This window comes from Eptesicus fuscus, chromosome 2 (genome assembly GCF_027574615.1).
Source record: "Eptesicus fuscus isolate TK198812 chromosome 2, DD_ASM_mEF_20220401, whole genome shotgun sequence".
Classification (NCBI taxonomy): Eukaryota; Metazoa; Chordata; class Mammalia; order Chiroptera; family Vespertilionidae; genus Eptesicus; species Eptesicus fuscus.
Window position 1 is genome coordinate 42451690 of NC_072474.1, and position 22149 is coordinate 42473838.

At 41.7% G+C, this 22149-nt stretch overlaps 1 protein-coding gene across 3 annotated transcripts in view; it reads left to right on the forward strand.

Annotated features, from left to right (window-relative positions):
* The window catches only part of LEF1 (lymphoid enhancer binding factor 1), a 119881-nt gene that overhangs the window by 75091 nt on the left and 22641 nt on the right, over nucleotides 1–22149 (forward strand). For 2 of the 3 annotated variants that reach the window (XM_054726697.1, XM_054726699.1), the window contains exons 4-5: nucleotides 11924–12056; nucleotides 18371–18461. In XM_054726697.1, the coding sequence (XP_054582672.1) occupies nucleotides 11924–12056; nucleotides 18371–18461 (224 nt within the window). Of the gene's footprint in view, nucleotides 1–11923; nucleotides 12057–18370; nucleotides 18462–20163; nucleotides 20248–22149 lie in introns of all 3 variants that reach the window. The other variant, XM_054726696.1, reaches the window with a different exon arrangement.

Consider the following 22149-nt stretch of genomic DNA (forward strand, 5'->3'; position numbering starts at 1 on the left):
TGGTGGGATGAAATTGGTACATAATCCTTCTTATTCAGCTGTTTTGTAAATGCTTCACACCGGATCTTAAAAATCAATTTTATTTAAAATGAGGCAGATGCACTTCATAGTTCCTTTAAGTGTGACGGGTCCCCTTTCAATAGGAAATTGTTAGGTTTAAGTCTCTTGTCTTTGTCCCTACGGAATTTTGCCCCATGAATTTACAGCTTGAACATATAAATGACTCCTCCACACTCGCCATCTGGGTAGCTGTTGTATTTCCCTGGCCTTGACCCCCATGAAGGCTCCAGCTTCACCCCCCCGGAGAGCTAGAGTCATCTAGCTTCTTGGAGCCCCAAACAGCCTTCCTTTCCCACTGGGTATTCTGAGTGCCGCTCTCTGAAGCTATCTGGGTGACAGAGGGGTGCTGCTGTGGTGGAAGACGTCCCTTCCCTTCAAAATTGCACCCCTGGGCAGTGGGGGACAGTGGTGGAGAGCCTCTTTAACCAGCGTGTGCCCGCATCACCAGTCCGCTCAGGCCTGATGGCTGGCGAGGTTCAGGGAGAAGTGGAATTCGCTCACCCCACAGCAGCACCCTGTCTCGGGTTCTGGAGATCCAGGAGGTGCCTCCTCCTGTCCATCCTGTTGCGTGTTGTCATTCTACAGCCCGGCCCCTGGGCCTGCTGCCTCTGCGCTGAGCTCTCCGGCTCCTGGCGTGTCACTCACCTTCACTGCCTCGTTTTCCTTCTTCCCCAGGGACCCACACAAGTGGTACTTTCGAGAAGCTGACTAAACGCCCGCCCGGGCCTTAATAATAATGAAAGGTTATGCAGTGATGGCCAAGCACTTCTCTCTTGGAACAGGGCAGCAGTTTTTAATCTAATGTTCCTCTTCTCTCCTGTGAACACCACAACCGCCACCCCTATCCACCGATGTGTGGTTGTATTTGTGTATAAGAACATTTGTACACAACTTTGATCAGATCACAGTGCCTGGAATCTGGAAAAGGTGAGGGACCACTGGGATCTTGTTCTACCCCATGTCCTTCCCACTATAGTTTTACAAACGCATGCACCCCGTGGAACCCTGTGCTTCTGCAGCCAGGAGTCCAGCAGGCTCCTGGTCCTTCCTGCCTCCTTAGAGTCTGGCTACCCGCCCCCCCCCACCCCCCCTCCGGGCTTTCACCCATGGCCCATCCCTTCACTGGACTTTCTGGACTTGTAATATTTTCCCACTAGCACTTGTTTTGTGCTTTGGTTTGTTTATCTTGAATGATTCCAGTTCTTTCTTTTAATTTTCAAAGAACAGTCTTAACACGGACAAAAGAATCTTTAACATGAAAAGAAAATGCAGCACCCGGAGGGTTAGGGGTGGTCGGTAAAAGTGTTGTGAGATCAATGAGATAATAGGATGGAGTGTTGTTACGCAATTAGAAGCCATTCTCCCTTTTACTCTGATCTTCTCTCAGCTTCAACCTTACCCCCAGTTCCTCTATTTATAGACTTCGGTTACTGGAAAGTGTGTGTGGGGGGGTCCCTTTTGGCTCCCAGATTGAGTTATTCCCCTTTGTAGCCATTCTTTTCAGCAGTTCACAGTGAAAAGTTCATCTCTTTGGGATAAAACAGATCTGCATTTAACCCAAGTTCAACCATTTGTAGGCTAGCCCGTATGACCTGGGACAACACTTAACCTTTCTAAGTCCCAATTTGTTTCCTTATTTGAAAATAGGGGAATAAATTTGATCACAAATATGAAAGCATCATTCATTCTTAGAATATAGTAAGTATTCAGAGAATTGTCTCTTGTCTTTCTCACTCAAGTATCCAGGTTCCAGGTTTTTTGTTTTTGAATATATTTTTATTAATTTGTGTTTTTTTTTTAAAGAAAGAAAGGGAGAGGGAGAGAAAAATAGAAACATCAATGATGAGAGAGAATCATTGATCGGCTGCCTCCTGCACACCCCGACTAGGGATGGAGCCCACAACCCCGGCATGTGCCCTGACCAGGAATCAAACCATGTCCTCCTGGTTTACAGGTCGACACTCAACCACTGAGCCGCACTGGCCGGGCCAGGTTCCAGATTTTAACTATTGTGACCTGTACTTCCACTCTTTTCAATTAATTGCCTTACTTTGATTTATTTCCCTTTTACCATATTTACTTCCTATAGCACTGAGTGCATTATTAATGATGAATGAATATTAAGACAATTATATGACTCTTTAGTTACCTTCAAGGATCAGATAATTAAGTTAAAACTTAAGGTTAGGCATAACCTTGTAATAGATGAGTTGCACTTAAATATAAAATAATGATTTTTCTAAAAATTTTCTTAAAAGGCAAATGATTGGCCATAATCTAACATGTTGGTTGTTAATGTTGGAAAGAAAGCCAAAGCTTTTTAAAAATTTTCCTCAAAATAAATTGACCTGGGCCCTTTAACTCTGTTTTACAGATTGCCCTTTCGATTTCTTCAGCCATGACCTGCAGTTAACTCGGAACTTTCCCTGCGTGCCTGCATGCTTAGTAGCTCTCCCCCAAGTCCTTGAAGGGGGGTGGGGGGAGAGGGAGATGTGCTAATCCTGACTCTTCCCTTCCCCTCTAAACTGCAAGTAACTCCTGTCAACTCTGATCTGTGAGGAACACACTCTTGACTTTGTAGCCCCTGGATAAAAGGAAGACAGAAAACACAAAACTTAACTTCAGAACTTTATAGTATAATCAGAATAACTATAACACCAAATACTAACGTCCGCAATGGCACTTCATTTTCATCTGCTAGAGATAAGTTGGTTTATCTTTTGTAAGGGAGAGGAAGAAAATACAAGAAAGGTAAGTGGGTTATCTTTGTCCTAACAGACGGTAGTAGGCCTTGCAGCCTCCCAAGCTTATCGTAGCTGCCCTCTCCCCGCCTCACTGTTGACCTTTGCAAAGGGAGATTATGGGGTAGGCCTGACGCAGTCACACGAGCCCTTAAACAGCAGAGAGGCTTCTCCACTGGTCATAGAAGGGGAAGTCAGAGATTCTGAACAGGAGGCATTCAGAACCAGCACCATGGCTGCTGTGAGATGGAGGCGGCTACTTGTCAGGGAATATGAGTGGCCCCACTTCATAACCAGCAAGGAAACGGGGGCAAATCAACAGGGGCTACAAAATCAGGAGTGTGTTCCTCACATATTCTACTAACAACCAGAGTGAGCCTGCAGAGCCTCCGGCAGGAACCCAACCAGCCAGTACCTTGCGATAGATACCCTGAACAGAGGACCCGGTCACACCAAATGGTGCTGGAATCCTGCTCACGGGATCTGTGAGATAGTAAACTGTGATGTATTAGGCTGATAATAAGTGTGTGGTCATTTTTATGCAGCAATAGAAAATACAAGAACCAATCCCTGTTTTTCTGATAAGGGTATGAATTCTTTCTTGAAAGGAATTGACTTCTTAGTGTTGATAGCCTCATTCGGGCAATTAGTCCAAAGCAATAGATATTAAATATCTCATTTTGCCCTGCCCTGCCCTAGATGCTTGGGGATAGTTACGAAGGCCTGACCTCTATCTGATGGGAGAAAACAGAGGCACAAACAGATAGTAACAGCACAGTGTGCTCAGTGCATAGTCGTGTCCAAGGGGCTGTGGGTACAGGGCAGATGGTGAGTGGACAGGAGGAGTGAGCATTGAAGGGTGCAGATCCATGTTCTTGGCTACTGTATGCAAGAATCCTTTGGAAGAAAATAATTCAAACTCTAATAAAAGAACCCAAGTCCGGGGTTCACACTGAGTTAAATTAAAGGAGTCTCAAAAATTTTAAATATCATTTAAAAGTATGTGGTATGTATTTTTCTTTGCTTTTCAGATTTCTCTTGATTTGTACATTTAGAACACCAGGAAATAAGGTGTGTGGGGGAGATAATAGCTTAGTACATCACAAAAACATTTCATTTTTGTAACCCATAAATCAATTTCTCTCTAAATTCAACATAACTGAAATACTACTTTTCACTTTATTAGCTTGAATCATCCGCAATCAACAACTGTTTAAGTTCTATTACTCTATTATGGGCATCAGTTCTTAAGAGTATGGTCTGTGGACCCCTGGAGCTCCCTGAAGTAGGGGGTCCACAAGGTCAGAACTAGTCTCATGGTAACACTAATAGTTACTTGCTTTTTCGCTGTATTGACATTTGCAGAGATGGTGCAAAGCAATGATGGGTGAAAGTGCTGGTGCCTTGGCTCCAAACGGTACTAGTAGTCACTGAACTCTGCTCCACAACACCCTCCAGGAAAAAGAACATGCCAGTGTCACTTCAGAGTGTCCTTGATGAAGCAGTAAAAGTTATTAGTATTACTGAGTCTTGACCTTTGAATGCATAACTGACAAACTATGGTTTCATAGTTTGTTACTTGGCAGATATTTTCTCACAAATGAGCAGAGATTCTCTTTTCAATGAAAACAGCAATGGCAGCATTTGACGCTAGTGATAAAATTTGAGCTTTCAAGGAAAAATTAGAATTTTAGAAATTTGTGTCCACTGCTTGATAGCTGCTTAAATTCTTAAATCTTTTCTGATTAGATCAGTGATGATATGAATATAAATGCGATTTCTATAATGTATAATGAAATATGTCAACTCACTGAGCCAATATTTCCAGATAACTAATGCATAATGTTACAAATGATACATGGGTAAATTCATAGTGCAAGACCGATCAATGGATGTTAATGTAAGAGTAGGAAAAGTATATGATATGGTTTTTGACTCTACATGGCACTGAAAAAACTATTAAAATAATTCTTTCCTTTCCAACAACATATCTGTGTGAGGTCAGACTTTTTTTCATATACTTCAACCAAAATAACATCAAAGCAGAGACTTGAATTCACATGAAAGCAGATACAAGAACCCTGTTGTCTCCATTAAACCAGATGCTAAAAAGATTTGTGAAAATTGTAAAACTAAATGCCACTCTTCTCCTTTAATGCTTTTGTTTCAAAATGGTCATTTTTCATATAAATATTTTTATGTTAATGTAATGGGCTTATAATTTTTAAATAATTTAATAAATACTTTTAAATGTTTTATTTTTATGTTGTGAAGGGAGCAGTGTGGGGCAGGATGAGCAGGGACTTGGTATTTATCATTTGAATATGATAAGTATTTATAAATAAACCAACACAAACAAAAGCTCATTGGGATCCTCAAAGATTTTTAAGAGTATTAAGGTGTTCTGAGAACAAAAAAGTTTGAGAATTGCTGCTGTAAGAGATATTTTTTAAATGAATAAACATAGATTGTATTATCGATTAAATTATAATCTAACAGAAGAAGTAAAGCAAGCACATAGAAAACCTGTGTACAGCTGAAACCGTTTGGCTCAGTGGATAGAACGTCGGTCTGCAGACTGAAAGGTCCCAGGTTCGATTCCGGTCAAGGGCATGTACATTGGTTGTGGGCACATCCCTGGTAGGGGGTGTGCAGGAGGCAGCTGGTCGATGTTTCTCTCTCATGGATGTTTCTAGCTCTCTATCCCTCTCTCTTCCTCTCTGTAAAAAATCAATAAAGTATATTTTTTAAAAAAAAAAGAAAACCTATGTACATATGAATCCATAGCAAATTCTAACCCAGAAAGTTACGTGTGGTTTAAGATTTCAAGTGTGCCACTTGTGATGAATCTCAAAGGGTGGGAGGGATTTCTACAAGCAGTGATGAGAGGAAAGTATTGAGATCACAGACACTTTAGACTAAAAGTACGTTGGCAGAATAAGGAAGGGAGAGTTTGGTGGGGAATTCACCTGAAAGAAAGCATATTTCTAATTCTAAAACTTACTTTGTCTTAGAGACGAGTGATCCGAATTTTGGGGAACAGAGCAATTTATTTATTGGCTCTATTTTTCTTATCTCTTTCCTTTATTCATTCCACAAGTACTTATTGAGCATATATTATGTGCTAGGACCTGAGTAAGAGGTTTTATTTGCATTGCTCATTAATCTTCAATTTAATCCTGTGAAGTATTATGTCATCCATTTTACGTATGAGGAAACTGAAATTCTGAAAATTCAGTGAATTACCTAGAAACTAGACATTTAAATGTTTGGGATTTGAACTGTACCTCCAGTGTCCATGTACTTAAATATTAAATGATTTTATTACTCTCTCTCCCACTTGGATGCTAGGAATACCTGATGGAGTACAAGCTATGGATTTCAGCGTCACCGACTTGAGTCAAATCCTGTCTATGCTACTTAACATCCTGTGTGATCTTGTATAAATTATTTATGTCTCAGAACCTTGGTTTTCTTCTCTATAAAACAAGTCTTAACAGCTAGCTTATGGGTGATTTCATGATTAAATGAGATGCTGTATGGAGATCATCACTTTATAGAGAACTGGGGAAATTGTGGGTAGGCCACACCTTTTCTTCTTAGCAGCTCTCCCAGCAGTCTGTCTGTAGTCCTGCTAGTGACATCAGTCTTCCCCAAGTGGTCAGTTGTTCTGTCCAGACGCTTTCTGGCAGCGGAGTCCATGGCAGGCCACACTCGCTGGCAGGGTGTTCGGAACAGAGGTGGAGAGGGGGGTTGTGTAGGGAGCAGTGTGGGGCAGGACGAGCAGGGACTTGGTACCAAACCATGCCAGCACAAGTCCTCTGTCGACTAGTGATTACTGCGCTGTGTGTCCAAAAGGACTCGGCCTTCTCACCTATAAATACAGCGACACTGCCCACTTGTGTGGACAAGTGCCAGAGGGTGCAAAGTCACGGCCATTAGGACGGGCACTTACTGTGTATCCATCCACATTCCTCCCTTTCCCTGTCACATGTTCCTCCCCTCTTAGGAGAGCATCCCAGGTGTCCGATGATGGGACACCTTTGCCTCCAGGGTTGGACTCATGGAATATTTGTCCCTTGTGAACCTTGCAACTTTACCAGGTCCTGCTCAGGAAGTCTTCCGAGCCCAGGGCCCCACCGTTACCTGAAAAGAGCTGCTGCATCTCAAACAGTAGTGATCTTCGATTCGGAAGCCACGTCAGATCCGAATCGGGTGTTTAGCTTTGGTGGGTCTTAGGAAAGGCTTCCAGCACTAAACGTTACTTTTGAGGTCTAGTTGGTGCAAGGATCGTCACATCCTTTCGGAGTAAATCAGATCTGCTCCTCTTTGTGGGAAGGCTTAAGGAACCCAGATTCTCAGAGGAGGAGGGAAGGCACGACGTGAAATTTCAGGGCTTCTACTGGACCAGTACCAGACTTTCTAAGAGTGTAATAAAACGTCGAATACCACCATAACGTCTGAGGCCAGATGAAATTCCTCATTTCAACAGGTTGGTGGAGTGTTAAAATGCCCCTGGACTCAGTGATTGCCAGGAGGACGCTGGATGAAATGCACAGCCAGTTGAAATGATACTCAGGGCCTTATGCTCAGTTGGATCCTGTGCTGCGGGTTTAGTTGAAACCTGGAGATGTGCGAAATGGGGACTAGCCAGCAGGCCCGCAGGTTTCTCCCCAATTACTCCACTTACCGGCAGGCCCACGCCTTCGCCAGGAGGGAGCGGAACCACTTTTTAGTCCTTTCCAGAAAGAACCACATCCTCAGAGGCCGAGAGCTTTCATGCCAGGGCGGGGAGTGGTCACTTCTGGGAATGCTGCTGAGAGTGACTCTCAGGATCCCCAAGTGGCACCCACTTCGTGTGGGTATTTTGGCTGTGATGCCCAAGAGGCCGATACCCGCAGGGAGCAGCCTCCGGGAATGCTTTCCAGCTGTGGGGAGAGGGTGCAGGGGCGTCTCTGCAGGCCTCACCGCTTCTGCTGAGGTGCCTCTTGGTCCGAGGTGATTCCTGCGCCTGGGACAGAGACCGCACAGTCATGTCACGGATGTGCACCCTGTCAGGTGTGGCCGGATGGTCAGTGCAGTGCCCGAGGTTTTATGAACTTGGCTCTCCCGGGAGGCCGCGTGCTGTACTGGTAGTGAATGTGGCCCTTGGGAAAGTTGCTGACCTTCTTTGCCTCAGTTTACCTGTCTCCAAGGTATGGTGTTAGTTGCTACAATAATGATGTGCTTTGTGGGCAGGATGGCCTGAGGGTGGTTTTTTGAGTTTGGGAAGGGATTGTGGGCTTCCTGCTGAATGAGTGGGGCTGAGTAGGTGGGAGAGCTATCTTCTGGAGTCTGCCTTTGGTGTTCTGCGCCCCTTTCCTCCCAGTACCCACTCTCTCCATCTTTTTTTTTTTTCCCTTGCACACCCAACCCATCACCTGCTTAAGAGAAAAGAATGTGTAGTCTAGATGGAATCAAAAGATCAGGGTGTGTGGCCTGACGGAGCCGCTTACTGCCATGTGAGCTTAGACCTGAGTGCTTCCACCTCTGAGCGGCCGCAGCGTTCGGGGGTGACACAGGCTCCTGGCGATCTCATAAGGTGGGGTGATGTGCCTGCTGTCACCTGGGGAAGGAAACAGGACAAACATTGGGAAGCTAAGACTCACCTGACCGTGCCTGTGAGTGAGAAAGAAAGCCGTTTGTCCTTTCTCCCTTCCTCGTAGGGAGATGTGTGGGAGCCAGGGGCCAGGGGGGTCTATCGAGTGAGATCCTAGGTGCGCAGAGTAGGAGCTGAAAGGATGGCCCCCGCTGTCTTGAGTGACGAGAGTTTCCACTCGCATGGTATCCCCAGGACCCTGTGTTACTGGAGGGGTGTAGTGAGCAGCCCTGGGTTGTCATACGTGCTGAAAGCAGTCATGGCTTGCTCACCCATTCCCTGGTGACCTCCGTTTCCTGTTTTAGAAAATAGAATCTTGGACTATTTGGTTTTAAACTGTTGGTTTCTTACAGTGTTAACATAATACAAAGGCACATAATTACTATACTCTCTTATCACCAGGATTCTTTTGATCTTAGTATTCGATGTCATCCTCTGAGATTTTACTCGTCGTCTTGTTTACATATTTGTCCGTTGTCTCCAGTCCCCGCGCCCCCACTTCCAGGCCCCTAGAAAGGAGGCTGCACAAGAACAGCAGCCTCATCGGTGTTGGCCGTCAGTGCTCACGTCGCGCTTGGCAATTTCAGGCGCTTAAATACACGCACAGGCCCACATACACTGCGCAACCGCACCTTATAATGTAGTTACATAAAGCTGTCTGTAAAGACTAGGTAGTCACTTGGTTATTCCTCCTCCTTTCCCTTTGCCCCACATTGTGATTTGGAGATCTGAGGCTAGAACTAAGAATGGTTATAGTGTCTTTAAAACTTACTCAGAGCGGCCGTACCTGGTTCTTGCCTTGTGCGTGCACAGAGTGTCAAAGGACGGTCCCTCTTGCTCTCAGGGGAAGCCCTCTGTTTAGGGCCGAGGACACTTGATCATGGTGGTGATGTGTAGTGTAGTTTGGTCCTGTTCATAGGCCCAGTGGAGGGGGTTGGCAGGAGCCAAATATAAAACTTGAGACTTGTGCTCACACCTATTATTGAGATTTCATATTGCTTTCATGATTTGGCCACAAAAATGGACATAAGCCTTGTTGGCTATAACACACTACTAGTACGCTATCCATCTTGCAAAATATAAGACAAGGCCAGAGCTTAAATTAAAATCCCTGGCTTCTTATCTCTTTCCCACAGGAAAGCAAATCTGTGTTGAAAACCGTAAAATTAAGAGGAGAGCAAGGATAGCATAATTTAGCAAAAATTCATGGCACCGAATTCTGAGCTATATGACTGGAGGGGTAGGTCAGACGTTAAGGAGATGCTGCCTGCTAATGCAAGTTCCTTAAGATGGTGCTATGGAAATAAGGAAGGCATGCAAAATACGTATGTGTTTTCAGGAGATTTCTGCAATGCTTATTCTTTTTAACTACCCTAAGAAAATACCTTCGTAGATTGTTTGGCAATTGTACTTATGAGACTTTTGAAATGAAAATCAAAGCTCTTATTCTAAAGTATCGTTGAAATATATTCGTTTTAGCATTTGGGTGTTGAGGTTTTTGTTTCCATTTGAAAAAGGGTTTATAACAGTATCCCCCTATCTCCGCACCCACCCTCCCATCACCCACTACCTCCTCTAAATTCTAAATTCCTTGTATTTAAGAAGCTCATCGTTGTATTTGGCAGACTGCATCATTAACACTTGAAAAGCATTGGAACATTTTTTTTTAACCTTTTACACATTTATATGCATAGATGTCTGTGCTGAGGTATGTAGAGAAAAGGCATGTGGCTTTGATAATGGTGCTCTATTTAATAAATGCCAAGGGCTATACGAACGATGCAGTTCTGCTATTAGAGAGGAGCTGATAATTATAAAACAGGGAAAATCATATCATTGTCTGAAAAAGGGTGATTTCCCCCCCTTGCGTTTTTTTCCTTCATAAGTTTCTTTTGGGTGGAGGTTATAATGACAGGGTATAGAGAATTACTATTACTGGCTGTAAAGAGAATTTAGTGTTACTAGGATAATTGCTCCTAATTTTCCTGAGGGTAGACCTTCTTGCTGGAGCCACTTACTTTTTATACCTAATTTGTAAAAAACATCAAACATGAAATGATGCATATCATAGTGCTACCACCATACACAGGTGTGTTACAGGGCCCGAAACCAGTCGGATATAGACCTACATTATAGGCAGTTTATACTGTGCAGGGCAGTTTTCAGGCACTTCCCCAGATTTTTAAATACAGATATTTGCTTTTGGAGAAACGGATTTCAGATGCATTTTAGTCCGTAATACAGTAAAAATCTCATGAATTCAAACTATTGATGGTTAAGGCATGTCTGAAGTAGTGAATTAGTTAATAGTCAAGATTCATTATATCTTATTCCTCTTAAATTCACAAGTTACTCATTACTGTAATGTTTGCAAATAGAGATCTTTGTGGTACTGGTTTAATTAGTCTATGTGTTTAAAATCAGAAACATTTTGTATGTATATAGTTATGTCAAGTTTCTTGTCTTTTCGGGGGAGGAGGTGTAAAGTTTCTGAAAAATCTATCTCCTTAATTAGGTTAAACTGCCTGGGTCTTGCTTATATTACTGATTTACTTAGTGTACATTCTTGAGGGGACAAGGAGTTTATTCAACTATAAGCAAACAAAAGGATCCCAGATTTCAAACTGATGAAGTCCAAATAAATAACCTGTACCTTAAAAAAAAAATGTTATGTAGCTTTGGGCTTCCAATTTAAATAAATTTATTTTAAACAAATACAAGATAGGATATATAAATTGTTAACAATTTAAAGTGATTTTTACAAGCTATATTTCACATTACGCATTTAAATGCAAGATTGGAAATTCCTTTTCTTAATTAAGATTTCTAGAAACTAGAGATCATGCAGATGAACTGAGTAGGCCTAAAGCATAATGGGTGATCAGGTTTGATTGACAAAGCTATAACACATTAAAATGGTATAACATGATTCTTAGAGATGTACAATTATAGAATCATAAATTATATAAACCAATGGAATATCAGTACAGCAAATTTATATTTATTGGGTTGTTTGAAATTTTGCCCTTCAAATCGGCAGTATTTATTTATTTGTTCATTGAATAATTTTTTATTGAGTGCCTTTTTGTTGCTAGACATATGTAATGAATAAAGAGCTTATAAAGCATTCATAACTTTTGCTCCAATAACTCTTTGTTGAAATCAGTCTGAAGAGATCATGTAAACAGGTATGTACAGGATTCACGTCATATGGAATAATAGCACTCAACCTAAATCTCCATAGGGGAGTTGGTTAAATAACTGATAGTCTCCTAATGGGCTAGTCAGACTTGAGGAGTATTTAGCATGGACAGATTCTGAAGGTCTAAATGGGTACAGCAGTTGATTTCCTCTGTCCAGGTCTGGAGAGGACTCTTCGGTTATGCTGATGCCCAGTTACTGCTATTGTGTGGCTTTTTCTCTGGGAGAGGAGACAGGAGCCGGGCATCCATTGTTAACTGTTGACCTTGTGGTTACTTTGCAGTCGAATAAAGTGCCCGTGGTGCAGCCATCCCATGCGGTTCATCCTCTCACCCCCCTCATCACTTACAGCGACGAGCACTTTTCTCCAGGATCACACCCGTCACACATCCCATCAGATGTCAACTCCAAACAAGGTGAGAGCCCTGCCCTCCCAGGTCTGTTTCAGTTAGGGAGGAGCCGTGCCATGTCAGCCTGGGGGACCTTACCGGGGCCTTTGCTCCCTGTCGCTGGGTGGATCAAAACGGATTGTTAGAGATGGAGAGCATTATGCTAAGTGAAATAAGCCAGGCAGAGAAAGATAAATATCACATGATCTCACTCATTTGTTGGAATATAATGAACAACATAAACTGATGAACAAAAACAGATCCAGAGAGAGAGAAACATCAATCATAACGTCAAGCCTCAGGGAAGGTAGGGGACGGTGGGGGTAAGGGGAGAGATCAACTAAAGGACTTGTATGCCTGCATATAAGCCTAATCAATGGACACAGACAACAGAGGGGTAGGGGCATGAATGGGAGGTGGGGGGTAATGGGGGAATAAGGACACATATATAATACCTTAATCAATAAAGAAATAAAAAAAATGGATTGTTAGGAGACAAGAATAATTTTTTTATAGCCATTTTTAAAAACCCAAAAGAATTTGTTGTTGCTTCTTTTATTTTTCAGGACAAAAACATGAAGAACCTAGAAGGGTTATTTTCAAAGTGACAGCTCTGAAAATTAGGCTCCACAATATAGACCAATATGTTATACAAACATACTAAAAATCCAGTCCTCGAGTCCTCCTGCAGTTACTCATTATTTCAGCATGTACTAGGAGTTGATGGTAGTGTTAAAAGAAAAGTTAGAGCCCTAACCAGTTTGGCTCAGTGGACAGAGCTGTTGGCCTGCGGACTGAAGGGTCCCGAGTTTGATTCTTGTCAAGGGCACATGCCCGGGTTGTGGGCTCAATCCCAAGTACAGGGCGTTCAGGAGGCAGCCTATCAATGATTCTCTCTCATCACTGATGTTCTCTCTCTCTCTCTCTCTCTCTCTCTCTCTGTCTCTCTCCTTTCCTCTCTGAAATCAATAAAATATATTTTTTAAGAAAAGTTAGAAAAGGGACAAAGGAGAAGATTTTTACTTTCAACTATTATCTTTTTGAGCCGTTAGTGGTTTCTTTTAGTTTCAGTTATATACCCGTTAGGTTTTATCCTCTTTTTATTATTTACAGCACCAACTTAGACATGAATAATAAAGTACAAAACCGTAACATGAATCTTACTTGCTTCTCTACGTTATTGCCAAGTTCCCCTCTGTATCACTTACAGAAAAGCACACAGCATAGAGGTCTGAGAAATGGAAATGCCGGTGGGGGTGGGGTGCTTGGCTGTGGACACAGAGCGCAGGGTCTCCCAGCCTGCGGTCTCACGGTTCGAGAGCAAACTTTGAGGTTAAATTTGTCCCTGTGCTCTTTCCATGTACGCCCACACTTGCACCTCAACAGAATCTTTAGGGGTTCAAAATAAAACATCCCACATACCTGAAAGTAATATAATATTGAACATCAACTGTAATTGAAGAGAGAGAAATAAATATTCTGTAAAACCAAGTGAAGGCAGAGAATAGACAGGTGAAAATTTTACCATCTTCAGCACCTCACCCTTTTGTCCAGCCCTCTCTTTGACCTGTAGTGGAAACGACATTAAGTTTGTGAAAAAGAGTGGAGTTCAGGGGCTGGGAGTTTTGTTGTTGTTGTTTTTCACCACTGTGAGTACTTCCAGGTTAAATACTCAGCACCTTCATTTCCTTCCCTGGTTAAAATAGGCAACTTACTTGAGGACTTAGTTACTATTGGACTTTGTCTTGAGGGGAGCCCGTACCTTTACTTAAAGAAGGTAAGAATCACCCATGCAGAGGTGTCCAGGTTTGTCTCTGTTTTAGTCATTTCCGGTCCTTTCTCTACTTCCTGTTACCAGGGACCTCCAAAGATTTAAGGAACAGCAAGGACAGGTCTATGGATTTGTGGAAGAAGGCATTTTAGGAAGGAGGCCAAGTTTCAGAGGGAAGATCAGGAATATGACCTAGGTTTGAAATAATCTAAAGGGAGACACGAGGTAGGCAGTTTAAACATCCCGGTCCCAGAGACACACACCTGGGAACCACAAAGATGTAGGTGACAGTTAAAGGCAGTTGTAAAAACTCAAACAAGCTGTTAACAGAAAGAACCCAACAGTGGGTTTTATTAAGTTTTTAACTATTTATTTAGTTAACAGTTACATGGTGCTTCCTAGGTCCTAGCCCCTGTTCTAAGCACTTCAAAATGAGCTTATTTAAAGGAATAACACATATCAGTTTAGTAGCTTTTCTCTTTAAGAATTCTAGGACAGTTCAATTTTTTAAAAAGACAAGTTTATAAACAGCTATCAATTACATTTCTATTTTATCTTCTGTTCCCATCACTTATTGCTACCCTATCTTGTTTTGCCTTACTAATTATAATTATAGCTCTGCTTCTCAAACTTTTATCTTTTTAACAAACTCCAGAACTAGAGAAGGCCCAGTGGGCATGACCAAAAGTTGTCTGCTTGCAGTTTCTTTGAAAAGTTGCGTTTTTTTCACATTCTACTCCATACACTCTTTGTGTTGCTTTTAATGTAAAGATCCTCTTTTTGATTACTTTTTGTCCTGGACTTCATGTATCTCAGGGGATATGTAAACTTTGGTTTGAAAAGAATGAATTTACATGATTTCGAATTATATTATTCATTTGAGAGTACATTCTCACTATTTTTCCTTCTTTTCTCTCCTCCTGTCTGCCTTTTGGCTTTACCATGTAGCTCAGCCAGCTAGAACATGGTACTGCGGCCATAGTCTCTGATTTCAAAGTCCCCGGGAAGCTGGTTAGCTTTATTAGATAAATAAAAAAAAGAACAACAACAACAACTAAAAACCAAAAGAGTGTCATGTGCATATTCTGACACTAGATATAACCATCCAATAAATTAACCTGTTCGTCAGCAGAACCCATTCTCATTCATAAGAAAATAACTTAGGTTGATTTCCCACTAGGAAGCACATTAGTTTTTACCTTTCTGTCAGTGTGTTGGTGTGTGGAGTTGTGTGCAGGTGTAGAAACAGGAAAGGAAGATAATACCAATCATTTTGTTCTACTCATTATTTCTGGTAAAAATATTAAAAGGAAAGCGCTTTTAGGAAATGCTGGGTTTATTTATACCTACTTATATCTTCCTATTCATTGTATCCTATTAAATAACAACAAAAACATATCACTTATACTGTGTGCCAGGTGTTTTCTGTATTGCATATATTAATGCATTTATTCTTCACAACAACCCCTATTCTATTTTTATTCTGATTTTACAGAATAACGAATCACTTCCTCAAAGATATGTAGTTGAGTGGCAAAATTAATATATCCATATAGTCTAACTCCAAAATAATTTTATCTATATTTATTAAAGTTACTTGTAAAAGCTTACAAATGTTGAAGGCCATGCTGTGTATAGCCTGCAGCACACAGTAAGTGTTCGGTAAATACCAGTTAAATGCATGATATGAAGTCAGCAGCTGGTAGAGGGTCACACACTTCTAGGAATCTTTGGAAGCAGGTTCTTAAAACAACAATAACCTATTTAGAAAACACAGATCCATTTTCTGCTCATGTAGTGACCTCAGCCCCATCAGGTACTTATGTACCTGCAAAACGGTTGATAATGTTGACCCAGCATGGGGAATCGGTCTGTTTAAACACTTTTTTTCACTTGTTCATTTGTTCAGTCACTCAAAAGTATTTATTGAGAACCTCCTGTGGAGACAACCCTGGTTTGATACATTGATTGGCAAAACATGGTTTCTCTTTCCCCGAGCTCTATTTAAACTCGTGCAGGAAATCATTTGCACAAACTAACTATAAAAGAAAATGAAGAACATCTTTAGTACCATGTTAAAAGTACAAATAAAACCTTGTAGATTCAAAGAAGAAAGAGATTTTTCAGAGCTGTAAAAGTTAGAGAATATTCCATGGAAGAGGGGTATTTGAAATATGAGTAGAATTTTAATAGAAACAGGCAAAAGACTAGCATAGGAAGTGGCATATAGCAGGTGCTAAGTAAATGTTAGTTTTCTCCTTCCTCCTTCAGAGCAGTAAAACGAAGTCCAACTAGTTTGTATATTGTTCTGCTGAACCGCACCTACGCAGAATCACTGATGTGTTCTCCACACACTCAGAACATGGACTAGCGTGGCCGCAGAGTTTTAAGCTTGTCTGCTGAGAGGCATGTGATTGCAAGCAAGTTACTTCTCTGTGTCCCGGTCAGAAGAGCCCAGGACAAGCCATTATTTTGTGTGTGCCTGAACAGTCAGTTCAACTCTCTAACAAAGGGTTTTAACTATTAATTAAAGTAGATAATTCGGTAGTCTCTCACCTCTAACCCTGAATTTTAAGTTCATATTTTCACAGAGTTCCCAAAGTCCTTCTTGATTGGTCTGGTTTTTCTTTTCAAAACTGAGCAATCCCCCTGCAGACCCTGAGGATTGGGGAGATATGTGAATCTCAGGTGAGGGTGGAGGCCAGTGGAGAAACTCCCATGATTCTGATACGCCTTAGGATCACCCCAGCTGCTCAAACTTACCCAAACCCAAGAAGAAAATCCAGAGTATGAAATTGGGAGGTGGGAGGGTCTACTGTGACCAAAAGAAGCAGTACCTCTAGCTAAAGAAAAAAGGAGATTTGAAGAACATTCTTTCAAAAACAGCAAAACATGAGATGATCATGTAAAAGCATGTAAGCTCTCTATTGAGGGAGAGATTAAAGACCTTTCTCCATCCCACCTACTTTCTGTAAGAATTGAGAAATAGTTTGTCCTAACTTCAAAGTCAAATTAATATCAACTATAAAGGCAACACTTTTTAAGCTATTCCCTTATGTTTAAGGCCTTTAGCATCTTTTAAAATTCAAATGAAATTCATAATCAATTTAAACAGTAAAAATGTAGAATATGTAAAGAGCATCTTCATGTGCTTACCCGGCTCCACATTCTGGCCAATCAATATATTTACAACCACTGAGTGCATCCTCTAAGTCTTCAACCTGGGAATGTGGGTTTTTATATGGAAATGACCTTATACAGACAGACTAGCTGTATAAGAAAGCACTTGTGGTCTTTTTCTATTCAGAATCACTCATTTCCCCCCAAATACATTGAATCTAAGTTTAAAATATTTTGCATTTTTATGAATGTGCCTTACCCCTTCTTTTCTGTACTCAAGGTAAGATATAAACAAAGAGATGTCATTTGGGACTAGGATTAGGTATAATCTTTAGGCGGTTTTTACAATTATAGGCCAATATGAGCTCCAGGGAGTCCGAGCTCAAGAAACAATTTGGTGGCACTCTCATTTTCTATGGGACACAACTAATCCTGAGCAGCTTGACCTTGGAGCCCAGAGGACTCAACTTGATGAAGAGCTTAGTTGGAGCTGAAGTGGCAGAGACCAAGTGAATCATATCAAGTGTGACCATTATGGGGCTGCAGATGATTCCTAATTAATCTTTGATTCTCTGAGGTATCACATTTCCCAAATCTGTGTGTCCATAAGGGAGTCAATAAAAATATGAAATTGGCAATTTACCTAATCCTTGAGCACCAGGCAGGCCGTCTACTTATGAAGGCCTGTCATTTTCCATTCTACACAAAAATAATTGTCTACCATTTTCTTAACCAAAGTGAAATAATGTGGGCAAACTAAATAATTTAAAAGTCTTATTTTGATGGCTTTTAGTAGCAGTATATTTACTATTTCAGGAATCCCTCAAGATGAACTATCTTATTTTTTTAAATATATTTTATTGATTTCAGAGAGGAAAGGAGAGAGATAGAAACATCTTCTATATATATAAAAGGCTAATATGCAAAGTGTCCCCTTGGGAGTTCGACCGGGAGACCAGGAGTTTGCTCGCTATGACGTGCGCTGACCATCAGGGGGTGGCGTGGAACAAAGGAAGACCCCAGCCAGCAGCTGGCAGCCAGGGAAGGAAGCCCCCAGCCAGCAGCCAAAGGCCCTGATTAGTCCTGATTGCTGGCCAGGCCTAGGGACCCTACCCATGCATAAATTTCGTGCACTGGGCCTCTAGTCAATGATGATAGAGAATCATCACAAGCCCCCCACTAGGGATGGAGCCCACAACCTGGGCATGTGCCCCTGATCAGGAATCTATGATCTGGTTCATAGGTCGACGTTCAACCACTGAGCCAAGCCAGCCAGACAAGATGTACTATTTTAAAACCTGTTGTCTCACATGTTGAAATCTTGAGAAGAGATACCAAACTGACTTCTGTTAAGAAGTAATGGCATATAGCATTTTATTGCCTTTCCATTGCCGTAAGAGTCAAATGTCCTACAAATCTGAACACTCTACCTCTCCATTCTTTTTAATAGGCATGTCCAGACACCCTCCTGCTCCTGAGATCCCTACCTTTTACCCGCTGTCTCCGGGTGGAGTTGGACAGATTACCCCACCGCTCGGCTGGTAAGAGCCTCCCTGCATACTTCAGCCAGGCATTTGAACATGTTCTCCTACTTCCCACTCACGGCAGTTAGCTTGATGAATGATAATACCTGTGGAGTTGAGGAAATTTTAAAACAACAAGCAAGGTGCTCGTTTTATGTCATTTCATTTTAAAAGATTGAAAAAACATACAGGCATTGAAATCAATTGAACCCATTTGCTTATATGTATAGAAAATGACTGTAGCATTTGCTTTGAAGCCTATAGTTTTATGGATTCAATTTGTGGTTTGGGGCATGTGCTATGCCTGTACAAAGTGCTCAGTGTGGTTTTCTTTTCTGGTTTTTTATGAAAACATGTATTTGAAGGAAACAGACACATTGAATATCTATGTACTATCTTTGCTTATAAATGGCAAGTGAGGTAAATGACAAATAGGGAGAAATTTAAAAATACAAAAACATCTTTTGAATTTTAATGTAAGTTTCAGCTTGAGTTCAGAAAACCAAACAAAAAACAAAACAAAAAAAACTAATGTTTGGGCTTTTTATTTTCCAGAATTCAATTGGTCTTTGTTATTTATTTAAAAAAAAATCCTTAACTGCTTCCTTGAAAGTTTTCTAAATTGTAAAGGTAAAGGAAAGAAAATATATCTTAGGAAGAAGGAATTTTTTTCTATAGTGTAGCTTATATTTATCATTTCATCGTGAGTACACAGCTTTCCCTGCTCCCACTCCATCCCTCCCCATCCCTGCCCTCCCCACAGCACTCCATGGAGACAGTGCTCCAGCTTTGGCAAAAAGTTTTCTCTCCTTTCTTCAGCGGGTTCTCTATCCCCCAGGTCATTGCCCATCTCACTACCTTGACATCCTTACATTATCTCTTCTTCAGCAAGAGGGGGTTATCCTGCCATGGAAATTTCCACTTACTCTGTAGTATTAGCCCTTTCGTCAATAACTGTTTGCATTTACTAGTAATTGATTATGTGTACGTGTTCAGTCCTACACGGTCATTCTGTCTGAACTTAGCTACTTAGGGGCAATAATCCTGTGCTGCCTTGTGTCAGTGGCAGCTGAAAGTAAGGACTGTGTAAGTGAAAAATGGGAGATGTGGGGAAACTGGGAGAGATGGACTTGTCAGAGAGCGGGAAGATAATTCCAGTGAATTGCTCTCCTGTGGGGGGGAGTGCAGTGTCTTTTAAACCTTTTGCACTCGGATGTCGAGTGTGACTCGACACGGTTAGCATTAGGATAAAGGAATCGAGAAAAAAGCAAGCGAGTGCAAAGGGTTAAAATACTCACTTTTATATAAATATGAAGCTGTATTTCTTTCTTCTTTTTCTGAAAATTGTCAAGGATTCTGATAGAGAATCCACTAATCTCCTCTGAAAGGATTATTTCACTGTTCCCAGGGTTCTGTTCTAGTTAATAAACATTTGTCAGATGCCTACTTTGTTCAAAGCATTTAATGGGGTTGGGAGAGGGGAAGGGATAAAAGACGGGTAATTCATGGACTCGTTTGTTTTTCATGTTGAAGGTGGGAGCTTTTCTTCAAGGCAAAAGGTACTTTGATTGGGTGGAGGGTTAGGAAGGGAAGCAGTTGGAACTGGTCTGTCATAAAAATCCTATTTGAATCCCTCCATCTTCTCCCCTCATCAAACTCTGACTGCTGGTTGGATACTCATGTTTTGTCATTGATGGGTTCCTTTCTTCTGTGACCTCAGGCAAGGTCAGCCTGTATATCCCATCACGGGAGGATTCAGGCAACCCTACCCATCCTCACTGTCAGTCGACACTTCCATGTCCAGGTAGGTAGAGGTGGAAACGGGCACCCAGGGCGAGCTGCTCTTCCTGCGCTTGCATCTTGTGTGCCTCTGCTTGCCTCTCGGTCGGTCGGCTAGGAGGGTGCGTAGCTCAGCCCCGCGTCTGTCTGTGCAGTGTGCCTGGCTCCCACACTAGGTGTCCTGGAGATTCCTGGGTAGGAGCCTTACTCTGCACCCCAACAGCAAACACCAGCCACGCGGGAGACTGTGCCTCCAGAAGACCCCGATGCCACCCGGCAGCAGGATGTGAAATGTCCCCAAAGTGGACAACCTAAGCTTGTTTTACTCAAAATACGCTGGGGGTATGGAAAGTGGGGGGAGATAAAGACCGGTTTGGTTCGAGTTCTATCCTTGACTTTCTCTGAGGAAAGTTGTACCATTTAATGTGACAGTGTTTGCAAATGCCCAGATAGTCCAGAGCCTTCCTGGACCAAGGCTGTCCGAAGAGCCCTCGGCCTTGTGGGGGGCGTGTCCTAGTGTGTGAATCAGGCCCTGTGGGGACGCAGTGCCAGCGCAGCTCTGGGCGTCTGCGCCCCCTGCTCTGTGGGACGCTTGCTTCTGGACAGGTTGGCTTCTGTGCCTGTGCTTGATGTACACACACGTGTGGTGTGGCATCTGTGTGCCATGTCGCTTTCCCCAGGAGCATTGTTGTGCCGGAAGTCAAGCTTTGGGGCCTGTCACTGGTCGTGGATCTTTACTTTTTGTGTAGGTATGAAATTCGCAGTTTGCGTGGTGAATTTCAGCTTTTTGAAAAAACATTATTTTTACAAATTGTAAATTCAGCTCGTTGGAAGGGGATAAAATTAATATCCTTCCCCCCAAATATATTTTTACACTTTTTAACACTGTAAGAACTATCTGGTGACAGGAGTTTTTCCCAGGCATCATGTATTCTTGCAAATGGTGCATTTAACAAAGCATTATTATTTGGTCAACTGTGTTTTTACCATGCTGCCTTAATTTTTAAAAAATTCGTTTCTGAAATATTACATATCCAAGCAGAGTTCCTTCTTTCCTTCCCAGATGAAGGAGTACATTGTACCGGCTGTGATGAAAGACCTGGAATGTTGTTCTTGCTGAATTGTTTACTTTCAAACAGTTTAAAAAGCAAAGATTTCTAAAGCACACGCAAATTTATCCAACGTGCTTGTTGAAAGTAGCCTTTATTTATTTTATTTGTCTTGCATGGCAGTTTCCCTCCTTTGTGTTGGATGGTGGTGGATATTTTAAGATGTTTTTACGCTCTGCAAGCATACTCGGGGACAAGCCTTTGTTTAGCGTGTGTAGTTTTTGCCTTGATGTAGAACTCTATGTATTCTTCCCTTTGATTAAACGCTTCCCTCCATTATGTTACCAGTTTTCCATAAGGCGAGATCGCTTAAGCATTCTTTCTGTGTAGAAAATTACTCTGGATGATAAGGGCAACCTTATTAAATTGGGGACTGAAAAATATCTTCCTGTCCCTTATTTTCTCAGTTGTTCTCTCCTAGTATTAGTAAGGAAGCCAACAACGCGGGAACACTCTTACCTACTGTGATGGTTTGGGAACATCGGCAGAGTTTTTTAAATGTGATTTCTTTAGCTTTTATTTAAAAATCTTTGAAAAGCTAAATCTTACTTGTTTTATTTCCAACATAATTGTTCTTAACGAAATTATTTGAGAACTGCTTTGCATGTAAAACGACTCAATTTCTTTTAATCCTATGGCCTAGAGCCGTCCCAGGAAAAATGCCAGATTCTACTATTAGTTTTTTGTTTTGTTTTTTTGGGGGGGAAGTTGCTATACAGGGAATAATTATAAATATTTTCCACCTGAACACAGAAAGGAAAGGAATTCTCAGCCTATTCTAATGTATAGTTAATTCTCCTGTGTATAACTGCCAGTAG